The sequence below is a fragment of the Sorex araneus genome, chromosome 1 (genome assembly GCF_027595985.1).
Source record: "Sorex araneus isolate mSorAra2 chromosome 1, mSorAra2.pri, whole genome shotgun sequence".
NCBI lineage: Eukaryota > Metazoa > Chordata > Mammalia > Eulipotyphla > Soricidae > Sorex > Sorex araneus.
In genome coordinates, this window is record NC_073302.1 from 262649424 (window position 1) to 262670003 (window position 20580).

General features: G+C 33.6%; 1 protein-coding gene across 8 annotated transcripts in view; it reads right to left on the reverse strand.

Moving 5' to 3' along the window:
- PCDH9 (protocadherin 9) overlaps positions 1-20580 on the reverse strand; it is a 995059-nt gene that overhangs the window by 594463 nt on the left and 380016 nt on the right. For 4 of the 8 annotated variants that reach the window (XM_055138106.1, XM_004604000.2, XM_055138095.1 and 1 more), the window contains one exon: positions 11189-11290. The exons of 2 other annotated variants lie outside the window; for them this stretch is intronic. In XM_055138106.1, the coding sequence (XP_054994081.1) occupies positions 11189-11290 (102 nt within the window). The remainder of the gene's footprint in view (positions 1-11188; positions 11291-20580) is intronic. 2 more of the 8 variants (XM_055138117.1, XM_055138091.1) reach the window with 1 other exon arrangement.

Consider the following 20580-nt stretch of genomic DNA (forward strand, 5'->3'; position numbering starts at 1 on the left):
TAAATAAATAAATTGACATTATGCCCTAAATATCCATTCAAATAAGTGTTGATCTAATTCTTTTCAGTAACATACTACAAAACAACTTAACTTCCTGACTAAACATAATAAAGTAATTTTATAATTATAAAATAGTTTACACAGTTTATAATATTTTATAATTATAAAACAGAAATTCAAAGGAGAGAACTTGAAATCAATAAAAAAAATTGTAAGCCTCTTCCCAAAGAATACATTTGAAAAACTTAGTTATTAAATGTGAATTAAACAAATATAATAAAAATGTAAGGTGTGAATTTTATTTTAGAATTCCATGCATTATAGTTGCTTAGTTTTTGCAGTATTTCATATCTTTCACTGAGTGGAATTATTTGGGTAGCAGTGTCACTTGGACAACAGATAGGATGTATCTTTTACAGTTAGAGAACAGATTCATAATCTATGCCTGAGAATAGTGTCACATCCTCACTGTAATTCTATTTTAAGATGAAAACATTTAAGGTAGCAGTTTGAAAAATTAAAATATGTTAAGAAAGTATTATTAAGCAATTAGTGAATTTTTCACCTATTCAAATTAATCTATAAATATAATCTGCTAGTTTTAAAAATATTACATGCCAAATATATACATATCATTGGATCTTTTATCTAAAATGCACGGTAGAACTAGAGATTTTAAATGATTTACTGGGCCAGAGAGCTAGCTCAGTGCTCTCTGTAGTTCATGCTTTGCATGGTCCAGAACCAAGCTTGAACCAGAGTCCATAAAGAACTGCTAGTAGCTGTGGAGGCTTCTCTGAGCATCATCAAGATGTTCCTGTAGTCTTGGGAACTACAGCACCTGAGTAACTCTGCATCATCATTTTTATCATTGACATTCTCTTTGACTGGTCAAGGATCCAGCATATGGGACCCAGGCTCCCTGACCATTGTAACGGAAACCCCCACCTCCACATAAAGCTTATAATTCTATGGTAAAAGTATGGAGAGCGCACATGAACACCATTAACATTACAGGGCCATTTCCTTTTTCTTTCACTTTTTTTCACGGTAGTTTATTTGAAAATAGAGCTTCTGGCGGTTCTATGAATGGTTCAGTGAATAAAAGAGCCCTTTCAAAGCAGGACCCAGAAGTTTAATTGCCAGTGATGCCCACATGTGCTAAGCATGTTCTCAGGAGTTCTGATATTTGGCATCCCCTGCTTAGGGACAAGTGTGTGATCTCCAGCTATCCCAAGGCAGGTGTGTGTGAGCACAATATAGACATGAGAAAAATGTCTAATGTAGCAACTATCCCAAAAAATGAGTGAATAACTGTAACCACTTTGGAAGTAATATCAATTCTTCTATAAAAATTTGCTAAAATGCATGTCTATAAGCTGCTCAAAATTAAGATCGGTTTGAGACTTGCTGATTCTGTATACTATCTACATGTTTTAGATTGACATTATATCCTAAACATCCATGTAAATAAATCCTGATCTAATTCTTCTCAGTAACATACAACAAAGCAGCTTAACTTCCTAGATAAAAATAATAAAGTAATTTTATAATTATAAAGGAGAAGTTTTACACAGGAGAGAAATAATAAATAGATATTAAACTTTTCTAATGTCTAAGATTCCTGGAAAACTCCACAACTAAAGTGATGTAGGTATGCCATGACCAGAAGCATGGTCTGTGGCAAACACGTATGTGAGCACCATAACTATACCTGGCAAGCACTTGTTGTAGAATGTGCAAAAACACCACAGTGAGAGAACTGTGACCCCCCCCCCTTCAGTGATCCTATACTCAAGAAACACAGCTCAATAGATGGTCACTACCAAGCACAGACACTGCATTTATCAGCACTGTAGCCAGATATCCACCCATGGGGAGCACTAAACTCATGTGATCATCAGTCATGGAAATAAAAGTAACAACAAAGGAAAAGGAAGAAGAAAAAAGAAAATTTTATCATACTTAATTTTTTTTAACATCAGAAATTTAATTTTAACATAAAGTACCATTCATTCACCCTCTAGGTCAGTGCTATCAAAATATGTTATAAGGAATGTAATATTAATCAGCATATTCAGAAAATGATTTCATAATCCAGTCATTGTATTAGTGAATAAATAATGCAATGTAAATATATGTTTCGCCTTAAGTTGGTTGAGCAAATTAAAATGTTTATCCAATTGCCCAAATAAACAACTGAGAGCATTTAGGGGAAAATTTAAACTCATTCATTCTATACGCACTTTCATAAGGAACATCTTTAAAAACAATTTCTGTTTGTTTCAGACCCACAGCCAGCAATGCTCAGGACTTACCCCTGGATCTGTGATTAGGGACTACTACTGGCAGTGCTTGAGAGACTTTATGTGGTACAGGGCTCTCACAAGAGTTTGTTGGTTGCAAGGCAAAACCTACCAGATGCTCTATCTCTCAGGCTTAAGGAGCATCTTATGAGACAAATGAACAATAAGTTAAACATCAAACTAGACTTGCAATTTGGATGTAGTCTCAGAGAAAGGTAACTGAGGAAGTGAAAGTGTTATGTTACACTGTGTGTCTGGAGATTGGCTTCCAACCAATACTGGATCTACACATATTTCTCAAAGGGCAGTAGCTAAGAGCTCAATATATAGCTCTAAAGGTTTTGATTGTAATAATTCTACATTTTTTTCTTGCTGTGTGACTATGTGCATGCCACTTAGCACATGTATCTATCTTTCCTATGTTAGGCTCTTTTCATATTTATTACTTTTTCTCTCCTCTTCTGAAGTTCCCAATGTTCTGAGATATTTCACTTCCCAGTTCATTTTGCGTCACTATATATTCCACAGATGTTTGAATATGAGACTCCCTCGAAAGCTTGCTCATTAGTAAGCTCAGATAGGTGCAGGACTTTCTGGAAACTCTCAATATCTGTGTTACCTCCATATACAAAGCTGATCTGGATTAATCATGAGAATATGCAACTTCAGTTGAGTTTAAAAATACCATGTGGCAGCTGTGTTTTTCTCTCATTGTCACAGCTAGCTATTACTCATTGTCATTTCATGTGGGGCATACATGCTGGTCCAACAGTTATTGATTTATACCTTTATGTATTCTACTTTTGGGTTGTCTTGTTATATCTTCAGGATCTTTCAGTGAAAGCTACTCTGTTTTTCACTTGTTTAAAAGACTCTCCCTCTCTCTTTGTACACTCTACTCTCTCCCTGCTCAGCTGCATCACAGCTGTCACTGTGAATGGCAAAGATGTCTTTGGCTGATAAGCCTATGCCTGTGGCACACAGAGTGGCTTCAAACAACTAATTAGGAGGAGCTGGGCACAGCAAGGTTTGGTGCTGTCCATCAAGCCTGTGACCACTGCTGACACCATCAGCAAATCTGTCAAAGGCATCTCTTCCTGTGAATAAAACCATACCTACTTGTTACACGGGAAGGAAAGAATTTGAAGAATGTGTTTAATAAAAAGAAAAGGGAGGTGATGGTCTTTCTTTATACAAGGTGCAGTAATTGAAAAAAATATAGATTGAGCTGGTATAAAATTTACATTTGTTTCATGAACTCAGAAAGTTTAACATAAATATTTACCGTGGATTTCCTGTGAAGTAATTTCTAAAATCACCAAAATTGTTCAAATATTATTTTGTTTCTGGGGAAAACAAATGTATACTGTATTTAATAGTAAGAGGTTTATTAATGATTATATATAATTATATATTATATACTCAATCATATATATATATGTTCACATTAACACATATAATTAATCCTACATAACATTTGTTATACATAAAATCGCGTTGTTAAATATATATTTAAAATTTATTGTAAAGAAATATATCTATGAATATTTGAGTTTATAGTTATTAACAAGTTTTTGGTTTTTTTTGGCTTTTTGGGTCACACTCAATGATGCTCAGGAGTTACTACTGGCAGTGCTCGGGGGACCATATGGAATGCTGGGAATCGAACCTGGGTCAGCCGTGTGCAAGGCAAACACCCTCCCCGCTATGCTATTGCTCCAGCCCCATATTTATTAATAAGTTTTAATGCTAGCTATATTGAACATACACTGAAAGACATAAACATTATTCTTAACTAAGAATGTGTTGGGTTGGAGCGATAGCACAGCGCTTGGGCTTTTGCCTTTCATGCGGCCCACACGGCAGAGCCTGACAAACTACCGTGCGTATTGGATATGCCAAAAAATCAGTAACAATAAGTCTCTCAATAAGAGATGTTACTGGTGCCCGCTCAAGCAAATCGATGAGCAACGGGATGACAGTGACAGTGACAAGAATGTGTTTAGATACATATTAACCATAAAAGAAAAATCTGATAACTATAGTCATTGTGAATTTAAAACATAGACAAAGTTTTTGATGCTTGAGCTAGGACTAAGCTCTCATTTAGAGAGGAAAGAACTCTGAACTATATAGAGACATAACATGATGCTATTCTAAAATCTGTGATGCTTTTTCTAACATCTGAGATTCACACGTATATTATTTCTGGGAAACCTTTTCAGTTTTTTACTATTATACATCGCACCACCCCTGATATCACTGGTATGCTCCTTCAAATCTGATATTAGTGTTGTTGTTTTGTTTTTTTTTCCCCCTGTGAGGTTAAATTGCTCCTCTTAGATGTTTGTGAATTTTCACTAGCTCTTATTAAAAAAAAAAAAAAACTTGTGCTTCATAGTAATTATTGAATGTGAAACTGTGGACACTTAGACTAAGATGACTTAGACTGTCATCTAGGATATGTTCTACTGGATTTGTTTTACTCTAAAATAATAGTGTATGTGATATTTTTACTTATTTTACTGGATAAATATTTGTGAAGCGACGGTAAAGACAGAAAAAAAGAAAAGAAGGAAAGAAAGGACAGAGGAGTATTAAATTTTTAACTCTTATGTAGGTTTTAACCTAATTTTTGAATATTCCAATAAGAAGGAGAGGGATACTGCTATTTTTTTTTCCCTTCTGAAGAACAGCACTAACTTCAGATGGTGGGCAAGAAGCAGTAATTAATATTTTGTTCTTAATTGTTATTTACCTAATCAGGGTACATATTTATATTCCTAAATAAAACTAACTTATATCAAAAGCAAGAGAAAAGTGATAAACTATAGACAACTACATATGTATTATATCTCTATATATTTTAAATTTTTTTCGTAGGGCCTGGAGAGATCATACAGCAGGTAAAGCTAAGGTATTTGCTTTGCATGTACCTATATGGTATCCTGGGCTATAGCGATAGAGTAGGGCGTTTGCTTCCACATGGCCGACCTGGGTTTGATTCCTCCATCCCTCTCGGAGAGCCTGGTAAGCTACCGAGGGTATCTCGGCTGCATGGCAGAGCCTGGCAAGCTACCTGTGCATATCGAACATGCCAAAAACAGTAACAAGAAGTCTCACAATGCAAACATTACTGATGCCTGCTTGGCAAATGGATGAGCAATGCGGATAACAGTGACAGTGACAGTAATATGGTATCCTGAGCTGCATCTGGAGTAATCTCTGAACACAATGTTAGGAATAAACCCTGAGCACTATAAGGTGTGGCCCCAAAGCAAACACAAACAAAATGAGTTCAATAGCATGAACAAAAAATGAAATGTATTTATAAAACTATCATTAAACACTGGTATCACAAAGGATTATACGTATTATATGAGGTTTTAGTAGTTAAATCTTACTAATATTACTTGAGTTTTTATTAATATTTCTCAAATTTATATACGCTTGCCAACCAGTTGATGATAAGACAATATTTTAGTTACTTCAGAAATATGTATCCTAGAGATTATTTTCACTTGTAAGGTAACTTCAAAAAGATTTTTCAATATCTTTAAAAAAATTCCTAAATTATTTTTTGAATGGGAATTTGCAATTGTCCTGTAATGGGTTCAATATCTGGACTTAATTACAAAAATATGGAAATTCCAAAACTGTGTGGCCACTGTCGAGGCCATGCAAAATCATATGCTCTTCATTACCAGCAATAGAAAACAAATTATCTAATGATGCCTTTTTGGCAAGTCTGATTATTGGAGGAAAATTCCAAATAACAATAGTGGGTTTTCTGTCAAAAATTGAATTAATCAAAGAGAGAGTAAAGTGAAAATCATCTGCCACACATAGGCAAGGTGGAGGGGGTGAGATTGGGGGTATACTAGGGTTCTTGGTGGTGGAACATGTGCACTGGTGAAGGGATGGGTGTTTGATCATTGTGTGACTGAGACTTAAATCTGAAAGCTTTGTGACTGTTCTCATGGTGATTCACTAAAAAGAAAAAGAAAAAAAAACTGGTTAGCAAGGCTTATCTTATTTGAAACAGTATATCTGAACTTTGAATTTTCCCAGTGGGACATGGGCTACCTCTCTGACACTGCTGTCCATGATGGATATTATTTCTTATCTCACTAAAGCACATATTTGGAATTTTATAATAACATCCCAGAATAAATGATAAGTAATTTTCTATTAAGTGAGCCAGTTGGTCACCTGACATGCTTTCTCAACTATCTTTTGAATGTGTAAATATTCACTGTGAGTAATGAGGTACGGTGTGTATATATGATCGTGTATGTTAGTTTATTGAATGTAAGGACAATTCTCTATGCTACTGAAATTTTAAAAATTAATTTATTTGAGATTATTCTCAGAAAACTTTGCTATGCATTTATGTGCATAAAATATATACAAGTATACAAATATCTTTAAAGATTTTCTTTTTGCTTTTTAAAGAATGTTCTCATGCAGAAAAAAACTGACTGAAGTCACACTTGCAGTTAGTAAAAATCTGTTAATCATATTTAATTTTTCACTCATTTATATGTTAAATCTTATAAAATTATTATTTACTATATCTGGTTTTTAACTTAAAAACTGACATCAACTATAATAAATATTCTGAGTACTAAGCATTTTTTTAAAATTAGAAGCTCAAAAGATTTGTATAACAACTAAATATTGAAACAAAAACAGAAAGATACAGGTACAGACTTTTATATTGAAATATTTTATATAGAGTTTATTATACCGAGTCTCTTAAGCATGCTTAAGTGTAGTCTAGGTTCAGAAAGGAAGGGGAAAAAAGTATAGAAAAAATAGTAAATCAGTACAACGTTTGAAAAAATAAACTGTTTTGGCTTTATTTTTCCTTTAATTGGAAGGCAGCAAATAAACGTACCATTTTGCTCTCACTCTATTTGGTACTGATTTAAAAGGACTGTTCTAAACTATAGTAAAAATGTACAGTTGCGGGGCTGGAGAGATAGCACAGTGGGTAGGGCATTTGCCTTGCACACGAATGACCCAGGTTCAATTCCCAGCATCCCGTATTGTCCCCTGAGTACCCCCAGGGGTAATTCCTGAGTGCATGAGCCAGGAGTGACCCCTGTACATTGCAGGGTGTGACCCAAAAAGAAAAAAAAAATATGTATAGTTGAATTGTAGTTTTAGCTTTAAGTGCGTCTTTGATTTTCTCACAAATGTCCAAAGTCCATTCATATATTCTTCAATTTAATGGAGTTATGACTGGTTTTACTTAAAAACTACAGACATATTTAAGAATTTGAATGCAATAGAAGGACTGCACTCATTTGTGGAGTATAAAATAATGTAATATGAGACTGACACCTAAGGACAGTAGACAAAAGGGCCAGGAAGATTGCTGCATAGTTGGAAGCCTGCCTCAGGAATGGGGAGAGAAGGCAGCTGGAGTAGAGAAGAGACCACTGAAAATGATGGTTGGAGGGATCGGTTGGGATGGGGGATGTGTGATGAACGTAGATCAAGGACCAAACCTGACAACCTCTCAGCATTTGTATTGCAAACCATAATGCCCTGAAGTAGAGAGAGATTATGGGGCAAATTGTCTGCTGGTGGAGGCAGGGGGAGGATGGGAAAAGAGGGGTACAGGGTAGATTGGTGGTGGGGAATGTGCAGTGGTGGAGAGGTGGGTATTTGATTATTGTATGATTGTAACTCAAACATGAAAGCTTCCAACGGTATCTCACGGTGATTCAATTAAAAAAATAATTTGAATGTCAAAGAGGAGACATAGTAAATGATTACTAAGTAGTAAAAAACATAGAATGATTGTTTAGTAAATTGTACTTCTCTTCCAACATATTTATCACCCTTCCCAGTTGTATGCTGTATTCTATGAAGTATTTCCATCAAATGACACAATTGGAATTCATGTGAAGCCAATAATGATTTAACTCTTGAATTTCAATACCCAGAAAAACCTGTTATATATTTCTTTCAAAGTTCAGAAATGTTTCTTTTTTGAACTATCTTCCCAATTTTGGTCAAACATAAAGCAGTGGACCATCCTGGGATATCTTAATCAACCATCTGCACCCAGGAATTTTATACTTGAGGTAACTGCCATATTTCCAAAATCTGGCAGCTAAAATTTACACTTATTTGAAACTTCCACAAATCTCCCTAACTCTGAGAGCTAAGATATCCATCTGACATTGATTTTTGGATTTCATTGCTACAAGGGAAAAGCCTTATCTCAAAAATTCATACACTGAACACTAGGCCATTTTGTAAAAATACTTTAGCTCAAGCATCAAAAACGGTGACAGGGAATAGCTACTCATTTTGAGATTCAGCTTTTTGTGAATTCCAGTAACAGTGAGACATTTTCTTACAGATTGTAGAAGAGTCACTGAAAGCTCTTTGCTTACATTCTATGCTGTTTCTTATGAAAGGGGCATATAATAAACTAGCAGAGATACAATGGAGAAACATGTAGATCAAAAAATTTTAAGAAGGTAGTTTGCATTCATATATGAACACAATATTTCTATGCATTGACCTTAAGCATTTTGGTGAGCTCTCTATCCAATGAGAGAAGGCCTGCCAAGGAGAGAAAACTTAAATACGACAGTGCAAATTCCATTCCTTACTGAAACCTAATTTAAGAAAGAAAAATTGATTTACTTTCTTTGACAATTTCTTTAAGCTTAAAGGAAGAGTCATTATTTAACTCTGTCCAAGTCTGGAAAACCTGAGTCCAATTTTGGTATTGATTAGCTTGATCTCTAACCTCGAACAAGTTATCCTATATATATTTTTTTATTATGTTTCAGAAATATGGGTTGCAGTGATAGCACAGTGGGTAGGGTGTTTCCTTGCATGCGGCCGCCCCTCTTGGAGAATGCAGCAAGCTACGGAGAGTATCCCGCCCGCAAGGTAGAGCCTGGCCAGCTCCCCGTGGCATATTCAATATGTCAAAACCAGTAACAATACATCTCACAGTGGAGATTTTATTGGTGCCCGCTCGAGCAAATCGATGAGTAATGGAATGACAGTGATACAGTGATACAGTGATTCAGTGATACAGTAATATGAGTATATTTAGTATGGTTACAGATGCCAAATGAATTGAAAATTGGGAAAAAAATTAGATACCATTACATGGTATTTCATCCGGAAGTTTCTAAAGCCAAATAGTTCTGGATATTTTTGTTTGTTTGTTTTGTTTTGTTTTGTTTTGGGGGCCATACTCGGCCATGCTCAAGGCTTACTCCTGGCTCTGTGCTCAGAATCACTCCTGAGAGAGCTAAGGGGACCAGTTGGGGTGGAGGGAATAAACCCTCAGTCAGCCCCATTAAGACAAGTGCCTTATCCATTGTACTCTCATTATGATAGCCCAGGAGGCCAGTGCTCTGTACACTTGTAAATATGCAGCAGTGCTTAAATATATAAGTGTTGAAAAATAATGTTACTTCTTACAACCAGCAAGTGATTTAGATTTTCAACAAACGAAGAGCCAAGGGGGGGGGTGAGGAGAAAGGGAAGGAGGAGGAGGAGGAGGAGAAGCTGAAGTTAGTGGAAAGGAAAGTGGAGGAGAAAGAGGAGGAGAGGGAGAAAGGGGAAGATGAAGGAGGAGTGAGTAGGGTGGGGTAAAGAAGAAACACCAAAATATTAAATGTAATCTCAAAGGTCATTTCTGAGTTAATCAGACTCCCCCCATCCCACACACACGGAAAAGAAAAGGAAAAAAAAAACAAGAATAATTAGGGAATAAATCTATCCAAAGGATCGCATCATTCTTGCCTACCTCAATTATGGTTTTACAGAAAAATAGAATTGCTTTCTCAATCAAATTTCTATTAATTTAGTTAATTTATTTAACCTATATTACTATTGAAACTTTTAAGAATAATAATTTCATTTAGCGGGTAAAAACACGAAGAAGAATTTTATGATTGACAATAATAAAAATACTCAAAACTTTCAGGTAACAGAAGTGAAAACTAACTTCAATACGATAATCCTAGGGATATAAGCATGTATACATATCTATATAAACACATATTTGTGATTTTTTAATCATATACCTATAATTTATGAGTAATTATAAGCATAATTATATAGAGACATACACTGAAAAAAGTGAATCTTCTATTATATAATTGATCATATTACTTTTTAATTACATACTTTTAGAAAGTAAAATTTAAGATATGCTTCATGCCACATATTTTTAAAATGAAGGGAGGCATAATATTTCTGTAGCCATTTTTAATGATTTATAAAGCAATATATCTATAAATATAAAAATAAAATATTTATGTATCTCTACATTTTACTGGGGTGAACTCATTAAGGAATGTAAAGAGGTAAGTAGTGATTCTTGTTTTGAATACACACATACAAGAAAATTAATGATCTTTGTTATGAAAGGCAGTTTTTCTAAAGCAATAGTTAAAAATTCTAAGTCAACCAGTTCATATTAAGCAGCATTACCTCCTATAACTTCCTTGAGTGTGAGAAGAAAGCAAATAAATTTTTCAACAAATAGTTGCATTCAGCTTTTAACTCAATTAAAAAAATAAACCAATATGCTCAATTAATTCCAAATAAAGTTGCTTCTTACTTTCTCTTCTTTGAAAATGAGTAAAATTTAACATTTGTCTTTAATGACAAGAACATTATATTTAACAGATGAATACTGAAAGGAAAAATTACATTGTTGGATTTTTGTTTCAATATTAAGTTGTTCTCCAAAAAAAGTATTAGCATAAATGTAAAATTAAAAAAATGTTATAAAATGTAAAAATGTAATAATAGTTAACTCAGAATAGTTAAACCACTTGGAAACTGAAAATTGCTTGTACTAACAAGTTCTCTATAGAGATATGGCATACCTCGTAATGGCTTTCTTCATTCTCTTGAATGTGGAAACCCGCAGAGCTGGGACATTTCTGAGGAGTGACAGGAATATTGTCACTTTTGCTGTGTGAGTTACACTGAAAGAGATTACCAAATAATTGTGACAAACTACTCCACATTTAGTGCGTCTATTGAGACACATGGTTGTTTGCTAAATTTAATAAAGAAGTATCATTTGAGATAATAAGGGTCTACCTCATAGGCACATGCACTAATACTAAGCATTTACAGTGGGATAAAAATGTCCCAGGGATAAATAAATTGTCAAATTGTTTTAAGTAAGATTAAAGAAACCTGTATTGTGATTCTTTTGCTTTTGCAATTTCTTTTTGTAAAGCAATATTTATTTATGATGCTTATAGTTTTTGTAGCTAAACCCTATGTTCTGCTACAACTAGTGTGAATTATTAGTCAAAAGTTGGTCTCTGTTATACATGTAATACCCTGTGACATAGGTATAATTCCCACTTAAACTTGAAGAAAATGGAGCATGAAGGTGCAAGATATTTTTCCAAAAGTCGGAATTATACCTAGTTTTCAATATTAAGGACAACTGAGAATTTGCATGTTTAAGTCTTTAAATATTAGTGTTTTTTGTTCTTTACTGAGTATAAGGTATTTATAAAACACAGATAAACTCAAATAACTCATTTGAAAATGGTGAATTATAGAACACAATATATAAAACTAAAATATGGCCATAATTTGTGAAAATAATAGTATGATAGTATGCCTACTCCTCAGAGGAACTTTTATGCCCACAATGAGATCTAATGACTTCTTGCTACCCTTAAGCTCTTTTTCCTACATATCTTTTTAGAAAGAAAGCAGTAAGTGTTGATAAATATTTCTGTTGGTAACTTATTAAACACACTAAGGTTGTACTTAGCTTTCTATTCCAATAATAAAAATATGCAGTATCTCTAAAAAGGGTTCATTATTGTCCTTTTTCCTAAGACTAACATAATTATGCTGTAATTTCCAAGTCTTTAGTTTAGAAGATCATATGTGTAAAATAGGTAGGGCACATTCACAGAGGAAATATGCTGCATCCATCTCAAAGAAAATCTTGTCATTAAATCATTATCAAAGACATTTTTTGTTGATGTTTCTTATGGGCCATACCTAAGGGTGTTCAGTGGTTATTTCTCAGGAGTGACCTCTAGCAGTGTGTGGAAAACCATACACTGGGGTTGTTTGGGGTTGCATCAGCAGCAGTACTGAGGAACTGCTGGTTTTAACTCAGAAATTACACCTGGAGAGGTTCTGGGGTACCATATTCCATGCCCGGGTTAAAATTCAAGTTGGCACCAGGAATCTAACTTGGGTCAGTGGGGTGCAAAGCAAATACCTAACTCTTTGTATTAACTCTAGACCCTTCAAGGATGTTTTTTTGAAAGTAAATGAGTTTTAGAGATTGGTACATCAAGCTCAGTGTATTTTTATCTGTAGATAGTTCTTTTATATATTTAATCAGCGATAGCACAGCGGGTAAGGCATTTGCCTTGCATGCGGCCGACCCGGGCAATATTCCTCCGCCCCTCTCAGAGAGCCCAGCAAGCTACCGAGAGTATCTCGATCGCAGGGCAGAGCATGGCAAGCTCCCCGTGGCATATTCAATATGCCAAAAACAGTAACAAGTCTCACACTAGAGACATTACTGGTGGCTGCTCAAGCAAATCGATGAACAAGGGAGGACAGTGCTGCAGTGCTATCATACTTAAAAACAAAACAAAACAAAAAACAAACAAAAAAAAACTTGAGTTATATTTCTAAAACATTTTGAACTTTTTGAAATGATTCCATATCTACAGGAAAGTGGCAAAAACATGAAAAGGCATTAAAAATATTTGTTACAAAAATTTAAGATAACAATCTTTTTTCATTTGTTTCTCCAAAGAAAAGTGTACAAAGGCATGACTCCTCTCCATCCCCCTTTATCTTTTGTTTTTAGGGTTGCCTCAGCAGCAGTACTGGGGGATTGCTGGTTCCTGCCTCTGAACTCAGGAATTACACCTGGGGAGGTTCTGGTTCACCATATTCAGTGCCCAGGTTAAAATTCAGGTTGGCTGAGTTCAAGGCAAGCACGTTACTCCAGTAGTAGCTCTCTGGCCCTTTCAGATATATTTTAAGCCCAAATTCACATTAGAAACGTTTTGGCACAGAAAAACAAACTAATTTTATGCTTGCTTGCTCTACAAATGGTATTATACCATCACTATTCAAAACTTACCTTTTCTAGGAATTTCTTCATGAATAATTAAATAAACGGCAACAGCCATTTCACCTCTCTTAGTAGCCTATGTAACTTTTAGTTAGAGTTTATAAGATGTGCCCTACCAGTGTTAATGCTAGAATATGCCCTATTTGTCTGAACATTTAATTTTGAAGCCTGTCTTTTTCTCTCCACAGTGGCATCCTTGAATTTATTAAAAAAAAAAAGAACAAAGAAAAGATGTTTAGACCCTAAAACTGTTATTTTCATCTGTGATGTTCCTAGACATTTTAATCACTTAGTTCCTGTCCCGAGCCTCTCCTCATATCTATTCATGCTGATTAATCTTTTTAAAACATCTCATGTATTATGCAGGTTTTCTCCCTAGAAACATTTTCTCAATTCCTGTGGCCCAGCAGTGTTTCTCCCTGACCATATATTAGAATCACCTGGGGAGATTAAAAAAAAAAAGTTAATCACTGAGTACCACCTAACATTGAATAAATTAGAATTCAGGTAGCATTACTTTTAAAATGCCCAGGTAACCCTAATGTGAGTTCAGAGTTTAGTTTAGAATCCCTGGGTTTAGGTTAACATATCTTTGTCTAGCCCTCAGGGCATTATAATGAATTTTGACCTCAATGGCCTTTTCATATGAACTTCTGCTCTTTAGCATTTATTCTTCCTTTGCCATGCTGAAATGGATATATTGGGTGATTTTTAATTCATGAATCTATCATAATCTTTTATTCTGAAAAAGGAAATTCTGTAGCTGCATAAGAATTTAAACTTTAACATCAAAGATTTTATGTACTATCCATTAAAAAACCCTCTGTAGAGAGATAGGGAAGAAAATCATCTTTAACAGAGGAAGATGACCATATTTAAATACATCCAGTGTCTTTAGTATAAGGATTTGCCCATTTAAACACTTCTAAGTAACACGACTCTAGCTATGCCTATTCTGAAATTATCTTCTTTAAGGTGGTCATCTTTGCTCTTTCATTCACATATTTCATTCTGTTTGTTCATTTATTTGATCATTAGACATTTGCTGAGTGCATGCCATGTTAGGATTTTACTGGTTCAGAACACATGATATTAGTCTCTGAAATACTCTGTTTCTAACAATGAAAGTCTACATAGAAATAAATAATCAACACAATGTATAAAAATACCACGTGAAGTAAATGTACTCAGGTCACTAAGGGGCAAAGAAAAAAATGGGTATAATACTTGTGCAGAATCTTGAGAAATGAGCCAGAGAGGGAATCGGGCTTGCATGAATTCACAACAGAAGAAACCACATCTGCAAAAGCTAGATGATATGAATTCTCATGACTTGTCTTGTGAACCACAAGTAGTTTAACTGTGCTTTAAGTGTGTGTGAGGGTTAATTTGAGGATAGGACAGAAGTCATTAGTCATTAAATTTAGCAGTTGATTCAATGGTGAAAATTTATAGACTTTGACTTAATATGACAAATGACAACCAAATAATGATTTGAGTATTTTGTATACAGCAGCAGTAACAAGGGTGATTTTTGTGAGCTCTTTCCTAACTTCCTAAACACATGGAATCTGAAAAAAAATGATTTTATGTATAATATCACTATAATAAGTCTCTCTAGCCCATTAAGATTTTTCCCGTAAAGTTTTAATTTTCTATATCTAATTCTTGAGTCATTTAACAATAGTTAATGGAGTCAAATAAAGAATATGCGAACCAGTATTCATTGCTTTAAAGCATTTCTGAGTACTATGATGCACATAGCCTCTGGGGGTTACAAATCAATAAAACACAGTAAAAAAGAAAAAAAGAAAAGTAACACTAAATATCTTGAGATCAAATATTATAGGTCACCTACATTTTAGAGAAATAAGCTAAAAGTAAAACAATTTAATGACTATGAATGTTCCTTAACAAGTTTGTAGTCAGCTTGATATACTTTGATAAATTTCTTTTTAGAAAATTGACTCTAAAAGTCTCAAGATTTGTACCCACTATAAACTGCTGTTTTCCTAATTGACTTGAATGACTCTACGAGGAATGATGGTTAGGATGGTTTGGGCACATCAGACTTAATGTTGCAATCTACAAACATAATCAAACTTGAGAGATCCAGAGGCCACAAAGAAAAATTACTGAAATCACAAGGATCTAGAGAGACAGTATAGGTGATAAGGATTTTGCCTTTTATACATCTGAACCACTTCGATACTCAGCACTGACTATGGCAGACAGGCAAACTTCAAAACCAAGAAACACAAAATGAAAGTAAGAGATACATATGTTTGTATAATTTAAAATTCATTTGGTTTGTTCCATTACCTACAGTTATTGTCTGTATTTTAATATGTGGAATAATCGGTCTTTTAAAAATTTTTATTAGTGAATCACCTTTGATACAGTTACAGTCTTACAGACTTTCATGCTTGTGTTTTAGTCAAACAATGGTCAAGTACCCATCCCTCCTACAGTGCCCATTTTCTACCACTAATGGTCCCAGTATCCCTCCCACCACCCCCACCCTGACCCCTCCACCCCATCCCTCCCCTTTTGCTCTCTTTCTCCATTTGGGTAATGTGGTTTGCTATAGAGGTATTAAGTAGGCATCATGTTCAGTAGTCTATTTTCAGCCCATATCTCTCATCCCTAGTGGCCCCACCTAGCACTCTTTGCTTGGTAGTCCCTTCTCTATCTGAGCTGTTTTTACCCCCAGCATGTGAGGCCAGTTTCCAAGCTGTGGAGTAATTCTCCTGGTACTTATCTCTACTATGCTTGGGTGCTAGTCTCCCATTCAGTTACTTATATTCTATGTGGAATAATCTTTCCTCCTCAAAATACCCATTATAGTTCCTAAGAAATTATCATTTTGTACATGTTGAAATACTCAAACTTGCCTTGTATTTATGAGTGTTGGCTTGCAATTTTTGATACAACTCTCTAAGTTTTGTATCTTTATAAAATAGGTTTCATTAAAAAACATTTGATTTGTTAAAAACTTGCCATGAATATGTTACTTCCACTGACTTAAAAGTTGCTAATGAGTCCTTAAATGAAGTAATAAAAGCATTTTAATTGCTTTGGATAAAACTTTAAAGTCTAGCAGAAAATTAGTGAAATAAGCATCTATATGGCATATAATAATGTTGAGGTATACAGTTAAATGCCTGATACTTTTGCAATGTGCTAAACCACTATAAATGAATAAAAGTAAATACATATGTACAGTTATGTGTGTACATAAAAAATTGTAAAACAAATATTGCATGTGAGTTCAAAAACAATTACCTATACTTGGTGCCTGATGGTGCCTATTCTTTTGGGACACCATATATCTAGGTTTCATTATTCATGTCACTAAATTACTCTATCTTGTCTGTCAACTATGTCCTCATTTAGTGACTTGAAAATTAATTCTTAATCACCATCTCACTTAACACCACTAACATTTACAAAAGGTCCAAGACACCACACTCTCATACTTTTCTTTTAACTTTTTGTACTATCTTTCTGAAATCAATAATTTTTTATGGTTAATATTTATACTCTTGCAGATAATAAAACCTGGTACTTTAAAATAAATTGTCCTTAGAAGTTTTCTGACTAAAAATACTTTACCAAACAGTTAAAAAAGAGGAGGACTCTTGGAACACTCTAGAACTCTTAGAGCATCCATATATTCATAATATTTTACTTTTTGATGTCTATAATTATTTTCAGACACTAAAATATTTTGTTTTATGGAATAAGTAATATAGTTACTAAATGGGATTTATAGCAAAACAATTATTTTTTTGTATAGTCTTTTGGTAGAGATCATTATATAGATCTTTGGCTTTTATTATTTAATATTCATTGTTCTAGATGAAACAGCAATTAAAGATGTATTTCTTGTGAATTTTGCTGTTTTTAGTGGGCTACTTTTATAGTGTTAGTATAAAATTTACTTCAATTCATTGTTTTTGTGAGAGGCTAAAGAGAAAGGATTTATTTCAAAATAGTTAATGCACAAGAAATTCTTTGTTATAATAAAATATTAAGTAATTCATGTTAAAATGAGGACTAGGGAAATATTCTGTGTGAAATCAATGTCTGAAGATATGAAATTATTGCTCTGATCTAAACTACCAGATTAAAGATTTGACTGTTTTTGTTTGTTTGCTTAGGAATTTTTTTTTATATATGGTATTCCAAAACGTAATACCCTCTAGCTCACATATTTCAAACAATTGAAACAATTTAATAAAATGTCTAGGTGCCAAATACTATAACCAAGAAAGAGTTTTCGATGTTTATTGCTTTAGTGCTATTTGAGAGCAATCTTTTGCTATAAATATCTTTGATTGCTGTAAAGTTTTAGCAACTCTGTATATTGAACATTTTCTAAGAATGGTGGTTCAGCTCATTTCTTACCTACACAATGACCTTTCAGACTTTAAAAAGGGACTATCCACAAATGCAGAACTAGGAATACACAGAGAAAGACATATGTTTTAAAAACCATCCTTCAGTTTTGATAGAGCTTTAATAGGTTAAATTGTGACTCCTTTTCTTGAAATAATAAAAGTAGAGAGGGAAAAATGCTCATTTTATGATCCTGTAGAATTTTTTGAAATTCAATAATTAAACAACAGCATCCAGTGTGAAAATCTCAGCAGGTTTTCTCTAAATTTGTATTAATGACAGTTTTCTATGAACTGAACATGAACCAAATTATAAGTGCTCTAGAGTACTCAATGTACAGGTCCTGGGGTTCCAGAAAGTGTGGGTTTATTACAATTTAACTAAGTCTATATAAACATGAACAAACCCATATATTTTCGCCACATCAAGTGGTTAATTCCTATATAAACATTTACTACTAAGTTTCCTAACTTAATATGGAGAAATCTTAAGTCATTATTCACCAAGGAACAATGTAAACCATTTTATGAGTAAGGATCACAAATTGTAACCACTCTATATACATTATAACATTTTCTTTAAGTGGCTTGTGGAGGTTATATTAGAGTTTTATGTCATTTTTTTTACACAGTTGCTAAAATTTTTCTCAGAAAATATATGTAGGTCTTAAAGTTCTGTATTTTATAACTTTTCTATTAGTCCCTTCTTTGTACTTTTACCTTACTATAAAGCCATTTTACAAGAACAATACTAAATTGAAAGGATTTAAATTACAAAAGAAATTCATGTTACTTAGCCGGGCAGATACACTATTTTTGACAGTAATTTTTGCACATTGCAACTTAGTTCTATAATTTAAATAAATGGATGCAACATCACAGGCTTTTGTAACTTCACTTAAGGAGAGATGCTAACTTATGTCAATATATATTCCAAGAATATAATAAAAAACATTTTAAAAGCATCTAAATCAGGTTTATTCATGCTAAACACATTTAATTGTTTTGCAGTTATTTTATAATGTTATTATTCTTTGTTACATCCTGAAGTTTTTAAAAAATATGTTTTCCTAATTTCAGACATACTAAGAGGGGTTTTGCTTTAGCATTGTTCAGTGGGAATTTAAGGATGAATTATTACTTTTGTTTCCAGATCAAAGTAGATAACTTCAGGGAAGAAAAATGATGGGTTTCCTTTGCTTATTTCCACTGGTGTATTACATCTTTACTCTAAGTAATGAATACTTAATAATGGACAAGTCAATGCATATCTTCAGTTGGTTAAACTGTTCAAAGAGTTTTGAAATTTAAAAAAATGTCAGCAGAAATTATGATTCATTAACTGACTGTTATCTGTTCAACTTCTGATCAATTGCAGTCTATTAGTAATTATGTATTCGAGAAGTCAAAACCTAATGCAACTACACAGGTGTTCTGTAGAATTTCTTTTGGTCCTATGCCCTTAACACCTGCATTCTTTATGGCTTAGCTCTATTTGCATATGAAGGTATATTTCTGTAATGCTTAGGTTTATTTGATTGATATTATGTTGTAGTTATGCTTTTCTAAACAAATTCTACATAGCTATACAAATTATATGTAAATGTATGTGTACACACATATATGTGCATATTTATATGTATATGCAAATGTACATTTTATGTTATATGTGCATTTATAGATGCACATGTTTATCTAACACAAATATATGCAGAAGTTCAAGGTGAAATACATCTGAAAATATTAATAAAAATTATAAATTTTGAAATGTTTGTGGTAAAGAGAAACATTGAATTGAATTAAAAATAGTTTCCAATATTAAGACTGTGCCTTTTTTGACATAAATAAATGTTTCCCACAAACAATTCTTTTTTGTTGTGTTTTGTATTTTGTTATCATTGGGTCACATCTTGTTGTGCTCAGGTCAAGGCTTATTCCAGGCTGTGTGTTCAGGAATCACTTCTGGTGGGGTTCAAGAGACCTAATGAAATCCTGATGATGAAATCTGAGTCAGTCACGTGCAAGTCAAGCACCTTACTGTACTGACACTTCTCAGCCCAAAATTCTTAATATAAAATTAACCTTGGCTAATCTGTATGCCACTCTTTATAAACCAGTCTTGCAAGTCAAACATCTGTAAAAAAAAATAATAATTTCAGAGGCCCAAGTCTAGAGTGCCCTAAAGTAAATTAAAAATTTTCTATGCCAGTTATTTTAATATTATCTTTTCAGGAAAAGTTCTCAGATAAGGTCAGTGGTTTATTTCTTTATCTTCTAATAGTAATGTTTTCTAAAACAGACCCTGACACTCAAACCTTCATTTTTAACACACAAAAAGAGGAGGCAGGCAGAACGCAAGCTCCGTCTTTTTATAATAAATCAATTGCAAACCTATGATATTATTCAAAAACATAATTAAAAATATGCTTTTGCAAGTTAAGTTCTTTTTTTGTTGCAATTTTATTTATATGTTTTGTACTGTATCCAAACCTGAGTAATAATTCCTTACTATTTAATGAATGCTTCAGAGTCAGAAAGAAAAAAAAAAACTATTCCAAGGACTAGAGTTACAGCTAAAGCAGTAGAACAAATGTCTTGTATGTACCATATCCTCACCTCAGTCTCTGGGACAGTATTGCCTCCCAGCACTGCTGAGAACCCCAACAAAAGCATCTTCAGGATGCTAGTTAAAATTGGCACTTAGGGGACTTGAATTTGACCTTCAATACTGCCATCTCATTTT